We start from the raw sequence: 18,885 nt of genomic DNA on the forward strand, positions 1-18,885 counted from the left end.
TTGAATAATGAGTGCAGGCTGATTAAAACCCAAAAAAGCGTGATCAAGGCGTGAGTCAGCTCTATACTGATGTGACTGCACGGTGTCCCCATCACCTCTGAATTCACTCAGGCCTGCACAAATTAAACTCAATGAAAAAAGCTGAACTAGATAATGATTAGTGTTTGAGTCAGCAGGAAGAGTAGATTCATGTTAAGGGCTCCACTTCTCTGTGCTCGTAGTGTGTCTGCATTAAGAGTGTACAAATGCTGTGCGTCAAACAAACCAAAATGTTAAAAAAAAAGGTGACAAAATAATCTTAACTAAAAGTCCAATTGCTAATTATTTCCTTTGGAGTCTTTGGAGTTTGCTCATTGACTCAGTGAGAAAGAAAAGCTGGTAAGTGGGCCTTGAGCTGAGATTATGTTGGAATTTCCAGGGAACTTTGACAAACATAATGTTGAAAAGAGTCCTGGAGGCTGGAATCATTCAAGTCAAATGTTGTGCCCTCTGCGCTTTGTACTGTACAGTTCAAACATGTCGAGGTAGCGATAATAATAATAATAATTAAAGCTGAACTGATGGATGATGAGTCCAGCCATTCAGTGTTGGTAGAGTTCGTCTACAGCAGAGATAAGGAAAAAAAGACAGTGAAGAAGAGGGAGAGAAAAGATTAATGGAGTGCGCAGAGGAACAACTGTCCAGAATTTCATTATCACAGCTCTGCACATCCGTCGCAGATCTAAAAATAGTGAAAAGGGTGGGGTGAGCAGAGGTAATTATAGTCATTGAGGAGAAACTCTCCTGCTAAGATTTCTCCTCCAGGAGTTTCATTTTCCCTCCCTCTTTCTGTCTCACGGCCTCAGGCGATTGTCCTGCGACAGCCGATACTTGACTTCTCATTCGGTAACCTTTTGTTACAGCTGAGAGGTTACCTTTCACTCGCGAACGATACAGTCCGACTGCTGTGTGTGCAGAACAGACACAGGCACAGTCAGACAAAGCGCACACGGATAAAGTCGCTCCAACAGCGCAGTCAGTGATCTGCCCTGTGGTGGTTTTACAGGAGACCTCAATAAGAGCAGATATGAGTGTGAAGAGTGTGTTCATACCTGTGTGATCAGAGCGTTTTGACACATTTCACAGAGCTACGGGTGCTAGTCTTGGCCTGGCGGGGGATCACGGTCTGGGCCTGCAGGCAGTATTTGGCCTTGTGGTTCAGCCCCCTCAGGATGAGCTTGTTGGAGTCCATCTCAAACACCTCCTGAAGAGTAGAGAATGTGAGACAGATGATCAGTTATACCCTCGAGGAATGTGTTGTTGAACACGTGAAACAATCTGCACAGAGGATATTGTGCTGTCTGACAGCAAAGTGAGCCTTAAAGGAGAAATGAAAGAATTCAAGTTATTTTATTTATCCTCGGTCTTCTCTTTTTATTGTCATTATTGTTCTTTTTTTTGTTCTTCTTCTGCTCTTCCTCTTCCGTCCCCTCTCCCTCTCCTTCCTCTTCTACTGACAGCAGTAGTTTAAATGGAGTTAGTTTCTAATGTACACATCCAAGGCTCGATGTGACAGTGACTAGTAGGTTAGTCGACACAGAATATATATATATATATATATATATATATATATATATATATATATATATATATATATATATATATATATATATATATATATATATATATATATGTATGTATGTATGTATGTATATGTGTGTGTGTGTGTGTGTGTGTGTGTACATATATATATATATATATATATATATATATATATATACACATATATACACACACACACACACACACACATATATACATATACATACATACATACATACACACACACACACACACACACACACACACACACACACACACACACACACACACACACACATATATACACACACACACATATATATATATATGTATGTATCTCAATTGATTTGAACAAGCAAAACACACCAGTTGATTTCGGATTCAACCTTCTCCAAAATGAGAGTTTGCTGCTTTTTCTAGTTTTAGAAATCATAAACAGAATTTCTCTGAGTTTGGAGTCCTTAGAGTCACCTGATGGGTATTTTTCACTTTTTCTGATGTTTTTGACATCTCCCCAGCTGAGATTAGCATTTTTTTTTATTTAGGGTTCGTAATCCAAATCTTTTTTGGACCAACTATGTAATATGTTGCTAACTAGAGAAAAGCTACATTTAAACCTAAAGACAGATTTTCATCAAAACTTAACTTAACAGTGTGCCTGCCTGCAGACAGATGTCACATCTTTGCATGTTCAGCTGCTCGGTGACGTGACTTTAAGACTCTAAAGTCTCTCACACTTATTTGGAAATAAGTGATCATACGTGCGCCAACTGAACACTGTTTTCCACATAATCACTGGACTCAAGAATCAAAGATGATCTCAGGTTTTATCTGTTCATGCATTCATACAATAATTGCATGAACATGTTCTGCATGTTCTGAAATGCAGGGTGGCATGTTCCCAAAGATTGTGTGTGTGTGTGTGTGTGTGTGTGTGTGTGTGTGTGAGACCTCCTCTCCACTGGAGTGTATGAGGTGGATCTTGTAGTGCAGACTGCTGTGCATCTTCCGGACGAGCATTCTGGAGGGCTTCACACGGACCACAATCCCTTGCTCTGTGATGTTCAGCTTCAGTACAGGCGGGCTGATTATGGCTGCAGATATAAAGGATCTTGTTTATTTATGTCTTTTAGCACAATTATGCAGGTCAAAAACCAAAATCATTAAGGAACAACAAGCAAGAGGGAAGTTGGGCTTTGTGCTAATGTTAGCAGTGAACATAACCTGACATCTTGTTCATCTTTATATGTGAGGTTTTTTTTGCAAGGCAGTGCTACTTGAATTTCTCTGGAAAAAACACACACACAAACATACATCCCTGCTGACAATCAAACAGGACTTGCACCAAGTTGCACTTTACCCCTGTACATATATTCTCCTCTCTACATACATTTTGTTTGCCTGTACATATTTTTTTTATTTATTTATCTATTCTGCCTTATTTATGTATATGCCTTGCCGGGAGTATGCAACATTTCGTTATGCCTGCATAACGACAATAAAGAAACTTGAACTTGAACTTGAACTTGTAGTGTTGGCTCCCTTTATGATGTCATAAGGGGATCTGCTCCTGATAACACAAAGCTGTTGAAGCGCTTGCAGATTGTTCTATGCCTCCAAAATGGAGCGTTTTAATCCATGTAAACCAATTGTAGTAGGACCTCAAAATACAATCAAGTTCAGTAAGTATGAGCTTGAAACCGAGCATCATACGGGACCTTTAAGTTACTATTTATGTAGATTTTGAAATCTTGTGTTTAATTTGTGCTGTTTATATTTTAGCACTTTTCCACTCCTGATATTCTAAATTAAGAACTAGTTTTGTCAGCATCTGCTTCGGGCAGTTCATTCTTCTGTGTGTCGTCGCATCAGTTTGGGCAAGCGAGTATACAAAGAGGAGAGGATGCAGACGCTGAAGAGCAGGAGGAAGAGGAGGAGGAAGAGGAGGAGGGTAAACACTCACTGTCCCAGCGTGGGCTGAATCTCGGGGACAGGGCCCAGGCTGATTTGCTGGAGGGCACGGAGGAAGCGTGCACTCTGGCGTAGTACCACTCCCTGGAGTCAGAGGTCACGCCGCTGAGGTCACACTGATGCTGCTGGATCCCCTGACAGCCGTTCACGTCCAGCCACTGAGACTCGCCATAACTGAGGAGGAGAGAGAGGAACAGACATCGAGTCAATGTCTGCTTCATATAGTTTTTGCAGTGGTGGGAGCGAGGAACGCTTTATCCTCTGAAGGTCTCTTTTGTTCAGTATGTACTTCTTTGGATGAAAAAATACTGTAAACAACTAAAAACGAGAGGTGACACAGTGAATGTTTGCATTTTATTAAATGTACATCTACTGCACATTAATCTCTACAGTATGTGTGTGTGTGTGTGTGTGTGTGTAAAGGCTCACATCTTCCACTGGATGTAGTACTGCAGGGAGGTACCGTTGGGGGGCCGAGTCCAGCGCAGGATGTTTTTATAGTCCACAGAGTCAAACTTCACCTGGGTGGGTGGAGCGAGCGTCACTGGAACTGAGCAAGTTATTGATTACGTGGTTATTAAGTCAGAATGAGCATCAATTATGTATACAGACAAAAGGAGACATTTGTTAGTTGGTTAATAACATTATATTGGTGCTTTTTATACAGAAGCTCCTTAGTATAAACTAAGTAAAATGGGTCTAACTACAGAAAAATTGGTTAAAAAAATGAGGGAAAAGAAGTGTTTGAGAAGCTTTTGAAGGATTCGTGACGCCTTTCACCTTGTAGGAAACATTAGCTGTGATCCAGGTCGTTTCTCGTATCTAAACAAACTGCAGTTAAATACGATTAGAGGTTTAAGTGGATTAATTGAAGAATTATGTTATGATCATTATTAATTTTATAGTTTGGTTTTTTTAATTTTTGTTTTTTTATTTTCAGTTAGTTTCCTGACAGGGTTTTTTTCTTTTCAGCTCAGTTTTTATTGGTTTCAGTATTAGTTGTTTTTTTTTTATTATTATTATTATTGTTGTTATCATAATATGGCAGGCATTTGTCAGGGGGTTCAGAATTGATATTACAAAAGAAACACAACACTTTGTAAGGACAGCCATCCCAGTCTCCATAAATAAATGCACCAGCAACCTCCCAATCTTGTTGACAAATTTAACCAAATTGACAAAAATTCAACAGTTCTTGAATATAGATTTTACTTGTGTTTTGTAAACACATAGTATTGTTTCATTTAAGTTTGGCAAAATGTTTTTCACACAAAAGTCTTAACTTTTAGTTTAGTTTTACTTCACTACAACTGTGATCTGGACATTTTTTCCTCCTGACTCTCACACTGCAGCCTCATCAGTGTGTGCCAGTGTTCCTGAAAACACAGGGCTTGTTTTTTTTCCAACATAACACTGAATTTAGTTCCTCGAAAATTCTCCAAATCAGACGTCATTCTCTCCTGATCCGGGCCTAACGTCGGTACAATCTCAACCTGTTCTTAAATCATCAATCATCCCAGAATGTAGCGTTTCACAACATGCCATGATGCTTCGGTAAATAACGCAAGGTGTTCAGATAAGGCATTTATGACTCCTGTTGTTGGTTAGTTGGCTTTTATTATAGTCCAATAAATCTTAAATTACACTCCTTTGGTCTGTGATAGCATCCATAAATCTCTGCTTTCAAACTCAACCCTGTGATTTTCAAAAAGCTGTAATCTGAGAAGGAATTTGGAGATTTAAGGTCATATTTTACGTAATTAAATCAGCACTGATCAGATAATAACAGCACTATAATCCACATACATCATGAAACATAAATAGAAATATGAATGTACCGGAGGTTACCTCTCTCGGCGCCACAGACAACGAGGCTCCCCAGCAGCACGGCTCCGAGCAGCAGACGGGTCATGGCGGTGATGCTGCTGGTGGACGACAAACGGACCAACAAACACAACGGCCCCCACTGGACTGATGCTGCAGGCAACACCCCCGCCTTTAACATACCATCACTTCCCCTTTTCAATTCCATGATGCATGGACCATTTATGGCATTTTGGACACACTGGGGACTCTGTTACATGTCATGATGCAGAGGTTTTTTTTTTTTTTTTTTTTACAGAAGTACATGTTTGTGCAATTTCCATGTGACACGTTTCAGTTACAAAACACTGATGGACGACCTCACCAGTGTCCAAGACTGCTCTGTGCTACACCTCAGACCCTGATCGCAATGGTGTGTTTCATCTGGTAAAGATGGTTTAACAGTCTTGGAGCTGAATCAGTCCTTGCCCAGGCTTGTGCTTGATTCATCAGGTGATGTCACACAATGGCACTTATTGAAAAAAAAACAGATAAAAATTTAAATTAGCAGATAAAACGTTGGTATTCATCAATATCGTGGTTCTTAAGCTTTTGATGTGATGCACGACTCCAGGACCCTGAATCAAAGCAGCTAAATGGAATTTGGCCATCATCAATTGTATTATTTACACGTTTGTCCTGCTATGAAAAAGCCCTTTGTTTTTCTCTTAAAGGGCCTATTTGCTCTCTGAAGGTTAGAAGAATTACCACACTGACTGCTGTTCAAACATTTCACTGAAAGCATCAACAGTTTAGGGGAAATGTGCAACATCATGAATCAGCAACAACCAGCCGTTAATGTTGTGTGTGAGGGAGAAAGAGGGGAGGGGTGACATCTTATCTACTTCTTTTCTCGCACTTCGTGTTTCCACTCCGTGTTAATCATTAATTATGCTCTTAATGAGTTCATTTTGAAACTTTGAAATTAGCAGCTGTTGAGATGATTTTGTTATTTTTATGAAGTGCAGAACATTAACCTGAAGCCTGACTGTGCAAATGTAGATTCATATTCTGTGGAATATGTGAGCTGGTGTTGATTAATTGATCCGTGATATCAGACAAACCACCACTGCTGCAGATTACCAGAAACTCTGAGCTCTTCCACCAGGTACCCAGAATCATTTGAGGATACACACCTAATAGTGAAGTCGGTTACTGACTGTTACTGGAAACGAAAAAGATCTCCCTACTCCCACACACAGGGCAAAGAGGAAGGAAACCTAACTAACACACATCAATGCAAACACACAGACAAAAGAGGTCTCCCCTCGTCACTTAAATTACTGGTTTCAGAGGAAGGAACAACGTGGATTGCTCAAATGTCATGAAACATGGTGATGTGTGCTTCTTCCTTTATATACTAACGCTTCATGACAGAACGTGGACATGAGATCTGAACAGCTGGTCACACCCACAGCAGTCCCACAGGAGGCTATCATTTGGCTGCTTAATTACTCTAAGACCAACTTTCCTTCCTTAATGGGCAGCACTTCACATACAGTAATTTGGTGAACACAACACAATATGTGTTGAGATTGAGATTTGGGACACACATCTGTCACGAGTCACGGCATCTCATCTTGTTTTTTAACCACATCCTTCCTTTAAAGAGGATACAAACAGGAAAAGGCAGAAAAACCACATATATTATCTTTATTGAAATGGTACAAAAACGATGAAAATGACGCCTGAAAGAAGGTACAGGGTTAACCAGACAGGTGCTTAGAGAGAAGAATGAACAGTTAAATAGCAGGATTCAAAGAGAATCAAACGCTTGAGTTTAACTGGTGGCACTGATTTGAATTTTGCAACTGGAAATGTATGGACTGAAACATTTTGCACAAATAAAAGCACCATTTTCACGTGTTCCGTACTCAGTGCATTTAAAAAAAAAAAAAAAAAAGTGTACTTTGATACCATCAGTCAGACTGAGCGTTCATACATTCAGCAGGAAAATATAAACATAACAAAAATATAACATCAATTTAACATCTTTATATTTTTCTGTATCATTTAACACATATAGAAGCAAAAAAAATTAACTGCAGATCTCAAACTGCACTACATGCATTTAAAAATCAGGTGAATAAAAAATACATTTTCCCAATTCTAATCCTTTGTCCCTCTGTTATAAATGTTCAATCATCTCTCTGCCAAATAAATGTCATAATAATAATAACACAAAGAATTTATGAGCATGCATACATTTACTTAGACAAATGTAATAGTAGTATTAATATTACTACTAGCATAAAACTGCGCTCGACTGTTCGCTTGTGGGGCGACGCATTTCCAGTTAATATCTTATTCATGCCTTCCTCGTTCTCCTCCTCCTCCACCAGCAGGTAAGGGAGGTGAAGAAGGAGGTGCTTTTGTTTTGCTCTGTATTCGCTCATTTTTTCTGAGCAAATCTGAGGGACATGATCACATTCATCTACCTATTCATTCATTCATCTAATTCAACTCTACCAGAACATATGCTCAGAGGTGAACAAATGACACATTGCAAGAGTTCAAAACGCTCAAACTTCTGCTTCAGTGTGACTTTAAGGTGCTATCAAAAACCAACGGTTCTCATTCAGATAGAACAAAACAGATATTCACAATAGAATAAACTTACTGTTCCACAGGAAACAGTATTTTGACCACTCAGCACAGTAACTGAGGAATATGCTAGAATATACCTGCATGCATGAATCAGAGGAATATATGTTACTGGATTATAGACAGATTTTTACGGACCAGTTTGGAAATATTATTATGTTATTAGGTGATTTAGCACAGTTAAGGCCCTTTTGATTTGCGTGAAGTATTGACAGTAGCATTTGTACATGCTGGCGCTAACAGGTAACAAATGAAGGATCAGTTGTTTATCTAGTGCTAAGTGCTACAAATGGATATAAAATATGACGTTGTGAGTGGCACAAGTTTTGGTCCTACTCTGCATTTTTTCCCCTGATGTGCTGCTAGGACACAGCTTGGCCACCTATTTCTAGGTAATCCTAGAAATCTATAAAGATTACAGATTTTCTGTACAGTGGTCACCTGAACAGCCCACGCTGGAGCTTCACATGAACACTTCCTGTCTCTTACATGTCTCATGCAGACGCACTGAATGTGCCTCTGCTTGTCTGTTGGGAGGTTGTAATGTACAGGTGCTGGTCATATAATTAGAATATCATGAAAAAGTTGATTTATTTCAGTAATTCCATTCAAAAAGTATTTGTATATTATATTCATTCATTACACACAGACTGATATATTTCAAGTGTTTATTTCTTTTAATTTTGATGATTATAACTGACAACTAATGAAAAACCCAAATTCAGTATCTCAGAAAATTAGAATATTGTGGAAAGGTTCAATATTGAAGACACCTGGTGCCACACTCTAATCAGCTAATTAACTCAAAACACCTGCAAAGGCCTTTAAATGGTCTCTCAGTCTAATTCTGTAGGCTACACAATCATGGGGAAGACTGCTGACCTGACAGTTGTCCAAAAGATGACCATTGACACCTTGCACAAGGAGGGCAAGACACAAAAGGTCATTGCTAAAGAGGCTGGCTGTTCACAGAGCTCTGTGTCCAAGCACATTAATAGAGAGGCGAAGGGAAGGAAAAGATGTGGTAGAAAAAAGCGTACAAGCAATAGCGATAACCGCAACCTGGAGAGGATTGTGAAACAAAATCCATTCAAAAATGTGGGGGAGATTCACAAAGAGTGGACTGCAGCTGGAGTTAGTGCTTCAAGAACCACCACGCACAGACATATGCAAGACATGGGTTTCAGCTGTCGCATTCCTTGTGTCAAGCCACTCTTGAACAAGAGACAGCGTCACAAGCGTCTCGCCTGGGCTAAAGACAAAAAGGACTGGACTGCTGCTGAGTGGTCCAAAGTTATGTTCTCTGATGAAAGTACATTTTGCATGTCCTTTGGAAATCAAGGTCCCAGAGTCTGGAGGAAGAGAGGAGAGGCACAGAATCCACGTTGCTTGAAGTCGAGTGTAAAGTTTCCACAGTCAGTGATGGTTTGGGGTGCCATGTCATCTGCTGGTGTTGGTCCACTGTGTTTTCTTAGGTCCAAGGTCAACGCAGCCGTCTACCAGGAAGTTTTTGAGCACTTCATGCTTCCTGCTGCTGACCAACTTTATGGAAATGCAGATTTCATTTTCCAACAGGACTTGGCACCTGCACACAGTGCCAAAGCTACCAGTACCTGGTTTAAGGACCAGTTCTTAATTGACCAGCAAACTCGCCTGACCTTAATCCCATAGAAAATCTATGGGGTATTGTGAAGAGGAAAATGCGATACGCCAAACCCAACAATGCAGAAGAGCTGAAGGCCACTATCAGAGCAACCTGGGCTCTCACAACACCTGAGCAGTGCCAAAGACTGATCGACTCCATGCCACGCCGCATTGCTGCAGTAATTCAGGCCAAAGGAGCCCCAACTAAGTATTGAGTGCTGTACATGCTCATACTTTTCATGTTCATACCTTTCAGTTGGCCAACATTTCTAGAAATCTTTTTTTTGTATCAGTCTTAAGTAATATTCTAATTTTCTGAGATACTGAATTTGGGTTTTTCATTAGTTGTCAGTTATAATCATCAAAAGTAAAAGAAATAAACACTTCAAATATATCAGTCTGTGTGTAATGAATGAATATAATATACAAATTTCACTTTTTGAATGGAATTACTGAAATAAATCAACTTTTTCATGATATTCTAATTATATGACCAGCACCTGTACTGTAGCTGCTTTCTCATCCATTAGCACTGTTGCATCTGTGTGAGAAGTTTGCAATGGTCGCAACACACAACTCTCAGAAATTAAGTGATTAACAGGTGTTACTACACTGCGGACATTCTGGTGACTGATTTGGTTTGGGGGTGTTCTATCTCACAACTGTTAGGCCATTCGTCTGGGATAACGCTGGCTGTGATTGCTTTGCAGGAAAATATTTCACAAAAGCTGCTTTAGCAATAGAAACACAAAGAAAATGTAACTGATGTCAAGGAGCAAGCAGCAAGAGGACCCTTGTTCTCTTTGTACTTGACAGTGAGATGGTCGGACAAGAAAATTGACACAGACTGAAGCACCTGATATTTGTAACCACGACTCTCCTGCGAGTAAAATATTTATATTTTACTTTGTGTTTGAAGTTTATTCTTATTCTTGTTCTTTTGGAGCTGTGTGTAACAAAAAGCAATTTCCCACTGGGGATTATTGAAGTAATTCTGATTCTGATTCTGATTCTGAGTTGCTGTTGTGAGAGTTTTCAGTTATAATAGTAGGTGCCTACAGGACTGTGCCGTTGTGCTCGTTTGACCTAATGTCAAACATTCAATGTTTGCAATGTAACTAAGTTCCACCTTCAGCCACGATAGCCCTTGACGAGTTCATCTGGTCCTACCTCAACTAGCACCTCACGTCTCTCATAACCGGAGGCTGGCTCGCTGGACTGCGGTTCCTCCTCTTCATCAAAGTGTCTGCCATGTGTGTACAAAGATCCTTCGGCATCCCCTGCCGTCACGACATCACTCCCATCTTCATCCTCGATCCCGATGGACAGACGGAGGTCTTGCTCTGGAGAGGGAGTAACAGTGGGGGTGCTTTCTGTCTGTTCTATCAGTAGTTGTGTGGGTGTGGTGGGCTCCACTTCTGGCACAAAGATCTGCTCTTGAACCACTTGCATGGTCAGCCGCTTCACTCGTTCCCCAAATGTCTTTAGCACACAAAGAAGAAATGTTAAATCATTGTTCAAATTTCAAAACCTGTTGCTTCAATGGGAATTAACTCTACTAGCACATTCAAACTGAATCATTTCTATTTTAATGATGCTCATCAAATAAAACCGGAGTCGGTGGGAGGAACATACCACAGAGTCTGGTAAAGAACTTAAGGATTTGGTCTTTCTTCGGAACACCATAAAGACGACCAGAGCCACTATCATTGCTGTCGAGGCCAAAAACAAGACGATGTAGACGTAGGTGTAATCTAGACAAAAGAGACGTCAAAGACAATCCATTTAGAGACAGACTACACAGACAGTCTAACCAAACAAGGCAGTGATAGCTCTCACTCATTCAGAGCCGAGCTAAGTTACTGCCAGTGCTAACCACTCAACTCAACTCAACAGGTGGCTACACAATTACCCCATTAAATATGTGGCCTTTCCTGTGTGATACAGTGCCTCAGTTCTTAGCATGACGCATTTAGCAGCCCATAGCAAGTGCATTTTGCAAAATATGGGACCTTTAATGGTCTGGTAGAAGGAATATAATGCATTTTTTGAACATTAAACCATGTAAACCTGTTCGAGTAAGAACTCCAAATACAAGTACAAACTTTAAAATGAGCAGAAAGTGGGACCTTTTTTCATTCGTTATGTTCATTGTGGATGTGACAGACTATTATGTGCGTTTATTTGCATGTATGTAGGGAGGCTTTTTTCTTTATCTACCAAAGAGAGGGTCCGACAGATAATCTTGGCAACTATTCTGATTTCCCTGGGTACATATTTAAATTTTAACATATTTAAAGTAACGACATCCTTGTGTCTGCGAACCCACTTCCAAATAAGTTAATGCTTATTTCCAGCCGGAACCCTGAATTAGATGTGGACAATATGGCCAAAATCTATCACGGTTTAAGTAATTTATATCATGGTAACGGTATATGTCACAATGCAGTAATTGTTTTATACATTTATTTTATGCATTTAAATGGTTTATTAACTTAACTGGAGTAAGTTCAAATCAAATGGATTTGATTATTTTTCCTCTAGTAATTCACCTTAAATACCAGCCATTGGTGCTGTTGCATGCCTTGGGTGTCGCTTGTTTCAGCAATTTAAAACATCACATTATGCATCAGGTTAAAGAAAACATATTGACTCAACCTGGTTTTTCTAATGGCAGTGCGCAGTATTCCTGTGTGGCTTTAACTATCATCTTCTGCAGCTCTCCCGTGACCATCAGGCAGTGTTTCTCCTGTGCAGCGTCCACTGCAAGCTTCTTCTCACACACACTCTCCACACAGCTGAAGCTGTGGGGGTACTCCTTCTGCACAGACAATATACAGTGAGGCACCTTTGCAACTAAACTTCACAGTAATACAGTACAGACAAGGAATGTGAGCACACGTTCGAAAGATGAGAGAACAGGTGTACTACTACTATCTAATAATAATGATGGTAATAGTCAAACAGAAACACTAATATTAATGTATTATTAAGTATTAATTACATGAGCAAACTGGCACAATTCTGCAGCCTATTCCCTCTACGGTTATTGGTTCATCCGTGTCATAACAAACTACAGATGGTGGGAAACTGCGTGCAGTCTGACCTGGTTGGTGATCACAACGCTGTACTTGAATACAGGCAACTCTTTGCTCATCCAAAAGTCATTCCTTTTCTTCTTTTTCAGTTTTGGTTTCAGGATGTTCCAGGGATGAGTGAAGCGGAACAGGATGGAGTGGTCATCTTGGGCAGTGACGTTAACTGGCGGGAGGTCCACAAAACCTGGACAGCAACATAAACGCAGCTTAGTTGTTAGTTGAATCTCCATTTCATGACATCATAGGGTGTTAGGAATAACAAAAACAGTCAAACTTTACTCTGGCATTTTATAGTCTGAGTAACTTGGAATAGAAGCCACAGAAAAAAGTATTCGTTCTGTGCCATTTATATTTTACAAAGTTATGTTTAAAGTTACTATTTCTCTCTAAACAAACAAATTGAATGCATTTCCAGGAGTCCACATCTGCGTTTCACAGGTCAGTGAACACTGACGTCACTACTTACATTTCTGCTCTGCAAGAGAGTCCTGGTAGTAGCTGAAACTGAGTCCATTCTGAGGGGCGGGCTCAGACTCATTCTGCCCAATCACAGCAGTCACTGTCAGGTAGTAGTCATTGCTTGGATCAGAGAGAGACGACAGATCCACCTGAAGGGGGGGTGTTGAGTTGACCCAAAGCACACTAGGTGAACTGGGGAAACAAATAAGACACAAGAAACTTGAATTATGGGAAATGTAGGACAAGCTTTGTTGGAGTTTGACCCACAATAGAAAACGGTATATACTATAATCATGCGTTTCCAGTCGTTTTAAACACATCTAGAAATATCTTAACCCTTTAACGTCCTCACCAAGAAAAAAGCAATGAAAAAATGTATTCTTTATATATTTTATTTCCTTGGGGCACTAATTACAAAAATCAATGTTTTTTTATGAACAGACCCCACATTTTTTTAAATATTGGCCTCTACCAAACGGTTGAGATGTCATAAGTAAAACATGTTTTCAATAAGATATAGTGAGTCAAAATGTGCTCTACCATATGGGTGAGCAGAAGGTTAAAGGGTTAAAGCCTGCTGTACACAATGCTTTACAGCACACTGTAAACTGGTAACAGCAAATAGTGTCAGCATGACAAATGTTATTTAATCACTGTGTCTCTGTAGTAAATGTTCTTGTCATCTCTTGTAAGACTAGCTTTCCTTCAAGTAATCACACAACGAACAATTCAATCCCTAATCAAACATGCATGTTAATAAATCCATTTACTGTTTAGGAGCTGTTGGACACTGATGTTTCTGTTGAGCATAACTGCGTTTTGTACATTTAAAACAAAGGCCTGATCTGGATCAGCTAAATAAATACTTTTAATTGTTACCATTTATAGTGTAAAAAAAAAAAGAAAAAATCCCATGGTAATTTGCTGATTGTTTGTACAATCTAAAGCAGAGATCGCCTTAAAAATATGGTTTTAAGAAACATAAATATTGAGCAGGTAATGTGCACAAAGAGAAACCTATTTACATCTTTAACACTGATCCAATATCGACTTTGAATCGAAGTCCTGGTGTTGAGAGCTGGTTGTGGCTCCACCCCAGGACGTTGTGCAGGTTGTGACAGTGGAGGGTCACGTTGGTCGGCTGCTCCACTGTGGAAACAGAAAGACAGATATCTATGACTTTAATTTGAAACTGCCAAACTGGTTTGCCATGGGTGGACCTCCTGTTTCCTTACAGAACTCTTTGGCTAAAAATATATTGGTTAGAAAGTAAGAGCCTGACGATAACAAATCCCTTCACTGAGAAGAAATCCCCCCTCTGCACAGAAGAGCTTTCATAATTTACCACCCTTATATAGCCTTTCTTGCATGTGTGAGACTGTAAAAGTCAGGGAAGTTGGGTATTTTCAGTCCCCTAAACCTCCCACTAGAGGGCACTGCATGAAAACTAGTGCACATGTACTACTGGTCTCAGATGTATTTTTTCACACAGGCACAGCTACATAACTCTACAATACACCATCCAAGAGCATGTGAAATATTTCTGTTCTAACTCTCAGCGCAGACAAAGTGAAGATGCATATCCGTTGCTTTTAACTTGGTAGCGGGGAGATGAAGGGCAGATCAGCAGCTTCACTCCTACACTGCATCCTTTCCATTTAATCTGCCAGATGCTTCAGTACCTTCTGACGCTGCCTTCAAGACAAAGAAACTGAGAAAAAAGTCATTTCCTTCCTTTACTTCCTCAAATTCAAAGCAACAAGCAAGCAGAGCATACAAATAGTGGGGCCGATTGGCACTGTTGATACCACTTAATCATCCAGTTTATGCAGGCTTGACATTGCAGCTGTAACAGGGAGGCCATAATTCATAGCATTGGATCAGCACACACACACAATGAGGACACACCAGGGACTCCTCCGCTTGCTTTGACTTTTCTTCTTGTGAATAAAGCATCAAACATAAATTCTCCAAAACACCTTTTTGTTTCAGATTAAAAACCAAAAACTACATCATTCATATTATACATAAAGTTTGGAGCCTTTTTGTCATTGTTATAATGCTTACTGAAGCTACTGCATATTTATAATGCAGGCAGAAATGTTTATAGTCTGGCATATTACGTGTAGGCACTGTCAGGCAGACTCTCTTTAAATGACTGTCAAACATAAATGAATCCAAAGTGGTTGGATTAAATGACCTGCTCAGACTGAGCGTACACATTATCAGATTCTCACAAGAATCACATTTTCTCTTAAAGTGTTCGTTGTGCTGTAGAATGACAAATCAATGAATCTTGAAATGAGGTAAAAACAAAAAAAATACAGTAGTGTTTGGGATCTTTTATATGTGAAGACTGACTTTGGCCTGGTTTGACATTTGGCATCTTAATGTCCAATAAAGTAAAAGGTTTCAATAAAGCTTTTTGAACGAGTAAATGAACACACTTTCGAACACACCTCATGAGTCACCTCTGTTATTGTGTAGCTTAAGACACAGAAAGACGTACATTTCGCTTTCATTTCCTCTTTGATCTAGCATTTACATATTTACGTGATAGCACACACACACACACACGATAACAGACACCCACACAGATGCAGAGAGGCTACAAAAAAACAGACATGTGACTGAAGGAGAAATCACAAATGGAGGCATACATAATGTAAATGAAGTGATAACCGCAACAGCACAGCGTGGGCTGAGGGCTTCTGTGAAGGAATTTACAAATACTTTACTGGCTTCAATACTTGCATATAAAATAAATATATATATATATATATATATATATATATATATATATATATATTCACGATCCCACTGCAATAACGCACAACTTTATGTACAGTAAAACAATATCTAAAGTTCATAAAGCTCCTTTACAGTTTTTATCTTTATTGAATCCATTTGAAATTAAAATTGGATTCAATGTACCAATTATAAAAAGGTCAACATGTCAACTTTTCGGAACAAACTCAGGAAAAGTAGAAATTAGCGAGAGGAGATGCTATCAGACTTAAAAAGGAGGTCAATGGTGATGTGTGTACATCACGAAATGAGTGAAAAACAGTCCTCAGTGCTGCTACTAACCACTTTCACAATAACTTCATAAACCTATGTGTAGGTGTCAGGAGAAACCATTATTTTGCAAAGGATGGTGTTCTGCTCACAAAGTAATTCATATGTTGAGACTCTCACTGTAAAAGCAAACCTCGACTTTGTGGAAGCCACAGTTCAAAGATCAAACCCATACAGTTTATCATCATATACTAGAGGTCCACAGAAATGCTCATAAGGCCAGTCTGACGGTCAATATGCATAGGATACGGTACACACCATCGTTTCTGTATCTGTATCCATCTCTGAATAACAGGATGTTGATCACTGAGTAGCTACACCCATACAAAACATTCAGGATACCTCTTGAGCCTTCCTAATTTTTGGCCAAGATAGAATATGACCAAAGTAGGTCACCCAGAATATATCTGGTCAGTCAGGAGTGATTTCCTCTCTGAGATGCTTCATAAATACGAGCCCAGATATATCAATGTGCCAAAGTCAGATGAGAACTGCACTTTAAAGCAGGGAAGCAGAAATGAAGAAATACACGCTTGCTGAGTGGCTACTTATCACAAATTTCACTTCATGTGTGTGGAAACTCAGATTACTGCTGAGGTCAACAGGAAAAAAAGGAAAGAGATCTGGATTACTCAATACTGAGTAGAAAAATATGCGTTAAATGTCAACAGACCCCTGTTCAAATAAATCGATGTTTACATCCTGTAACTGTGTTGGAATCTGAAGTCATTTCTTGATTTCTCATTCTAGGCTGCACTAATTAAAGGGCTACAACTAATGATGGTTTTCAAAACCTGTTTATGAGACAAATAAAAGTAGAAAAATTGAGAAACTGGAATAAAAGAATGATTGGATAATTTTGCTTGAAAATGTACTGGATAACAATTTCCAGCATTTTATACACAAGATGATAAAAGGCTAACCATATACTGACTGCCTGGTCTGCATGTCCATGTATCTTCATGCAGTCTGGTGCATTAATTCTTGTCTTTAGGGCTGTCTGCTTCTAATCGTGTCACTGTGTGCAGCAATAATTCCCACAGAGGGCAGAGGATTGATTCAAATTCTCTTTAAATGCTAGTTGGTTATGTTGTAGAAATGCTCTTTAAAGAGTTTTTTCATAGCCAGCAACCATATTACTGGCCTCAGTGCACTGCACGGTGCACATCATCAGATTTGAGAGACTAGAGCTGACGTAATGTATACCACTAATTTGATCAGAGACTTGGACATGGGCATTGAGTAACCACCCTCCTGGCTTGACTTTATCATCGCAGAACATTTTCCATCCACCCTGCCCCCCTTTTAATTGTCTTTCTGTGTCTTCTATGCGCCAAATGGTGCACATATTAAAGAAATGCCATCCAATTTCAGCTATTTCTTGTAAGAAATTAACATGTGCATGTGCAGCAGAGTACACGGTATTTCAGTGGCTTCTGCAGGGTTGGGTTCCTACCTGTGTTACAACATAATAAGTTACAATACAACTTAAAGAACAACAAAAATTATGACAACTTTCCAGAAACACATCACCCAACCAAAGCGTCTTGGGTAATACTGAAACGCACAAAGAGGAAATGAAGAAAACCCCCAAAACAGACCAGTAGATTTGCAGTCACCTACATATATGTGAGTTAATAATCAAATCAAAATCTGGTTTTCACACATAATTGTGATGACAATCAATTTACAATTATTATTATTATTATTACAATTATTCCAGATAAGATGTGAACTCGTCCATAAAGCTGTTTTCACACAACACCTAGAAAAAGGTGGTCAATGGCACAAGATATCACTTTAACCTGAAAATACCCTGATTACACAGCATAATCAGTACGTGCGAACAGGAAATATCTCTCTGCTGCAGCGCTGTTAGCTAGCGTTAGCAGTTATTTTTCCAGAATTCCTTCCTCATTTCACCTCTTTTTACACAACACCCACGACCTGCCGCACAAAACCTGGCATTCGAGTTAAATTGCCACTTCGCGAGCTTAGTGATAACTTGTGATTCATTCGGCAGGTAAAGGATGTGGGAAAAACCCTGAAATTGCGATTTTAAAAGCGACTTATGTTTGCTAGTGCGTGGGCTGTTGTTACTTACCGTATCCCGCAGCAGCTCGCAACCAGAGGACACAGAGGAAAACAGGATAAAACCCACCCATGAGATCCATACTTAACTGCCACTACAATGCTCGTTGTGGGTATAAAGGTGCAGAGCACAGGGAGACACTAGCTAATCATACGAATAACCTCGGAGCTGCAAAAGAAACAGAGGCCCGTCTCCCGGTGCCAGTCGCGTCTCTTACTCTGTTGGACGAAAAGTGGGGAAGGAACGAATGCTGCCTTTACCAAACCTCGTAAATGTAAACTCCAAACGCTTCCCACACCCTTCACTCGTCGTTTCATCTCACAAATGAAGCAACATACAGCTAATTTAAACAGCACCATAGAAAAACAAATTCACACAAGACCTGTTAGATTTTTTCATTAATTTATCTACTACAAAATATTCCTTCAAATAATATAAAATGTGTGCAACTATCGAATTACCCACTTAAATGTGTATTTTTTCCGATTCCGATTT

General features: G+C 39.5%; 2 protein-coding genes across 2 annotated transcripts; both read right to left on the bottom strand.

Moving 5' to 3' along the window:
* Nucleotides 1–457: 457 nt before the first annotated feature.
* On the bottom strand, nt 458–5,508 carry il22ra2 (interleukin 22 receptor, alpha 2). Its single transcript, XM_070841351.1, has 6 exons — nt 5,401–5,508; nt 3,982–4,102; nt 3,545–3,726; nt 2,533–2,675; nt 1,092–1,243; nt 458–601 (listed from the first exon to the last, which is right to left on the bottom strand). The coding sequence occupies exons 1-5, from the start codon at nt 5,462–5,464 to the stop codon at nt 1,100–1,102; spliced, it is 654 nt and encodes a 217-aa protein (XP_070697452.1). The 5' UTR covers nt 5,465–5,508; the 3' UTR covers nt 458–601; nt 1,092–1,099.
* Nucleotides 5,509–10,736: 5,228 nt separating this feature from the next.
* On the bottom strand, nt 10,737–18,598 carry LOC139210967 (interferon gamma receptor 1-like). Its single transcript, XM_070841195.1, has 7 exons — nt 18,403–18,598; nt 14,246–14,369; nt 13,228–13,412; nt 12,770–12,945; nt 12,322–12,484; nt 11,299–11,417; nt 10,737–11,145 (listed from the first exon to the last, which is right to left on the bottom strand). The coding sequence occupies exons 1-7, from the start codon at nt 18,470–18,472 to the stop codon at nt 10,795–10,797; spliced, it is 1,188 nt and encodes a 395-aa protein (XP_070697296.1). The 5' UTR covers nt 18,473–18,598; the 3' UTR covers nt 10,737–10,794.
* Nucleotides 18,599–18,885: the final 287 nt, after the last annotated feature.

Source organism: Pempheris klunzingeri, chromosome 12 (genome assembly GCF_042242105.1).
Source record: "Pempheris klunzingeri isolate RE-2024b chromosome 12, fPemKlu1.hap1, whole genome shotgun sequence".
Lineage (NCBI taxonomy): Eukaryota > Metazoa > Chordata > Actinopteri > Acropomatiformes > Pempheridae > Pempheris > Pempheris klunzingeri.

Excerpts from the sequence above, each read along its gene's own strand:
- il22ra2 (XM_070841351.1), bottom strand. The coding sequence starts at position 5,464 with ATGACCCGTCTGCTGCTCGGAGCCGTGCTGCTGGGGAGCCTCGTTGTC. Across the intron at positions 2,676-3,544 it reads ATTCAGCCCACGCTGGGACA|CCATAATCAGCCCGCCTGTA; the intron begins GTGAGTGTTTAC and ends TTATATCTGCAG. Across the intron at positions 1,244-2,532 it reads TACACTCCAGTGGAGAGGAG|GAGGTGTTTGAGATGGACTC; the intron begins GTCTCACACACA and ends TCTACTCTTCAG.
- LOC139210967 (XM_070841195.1), bottom strand. The coding sequence starts at position 18,472 with ATGGATCTCATGGGTGGGTTTTATCCTGTTTTCCTCTGTGTCCTCTGG. Across the intron at positions 14,370-18,402 it reads GCGAGCTGCTGCGGGATACG|TGGAGCAGCCGACCAACGTG; the intron begins GTAAGTAACAAC and ends CTGTTTCCACAG. Across the intron at positions 12,485-12,769 it reads GCGTTGTGATCACCAACCAG|AAGGAGTACCCCCACAGCTT; the intron begins GTCAGACTGCAC and ends TTGTCTGTGCAG.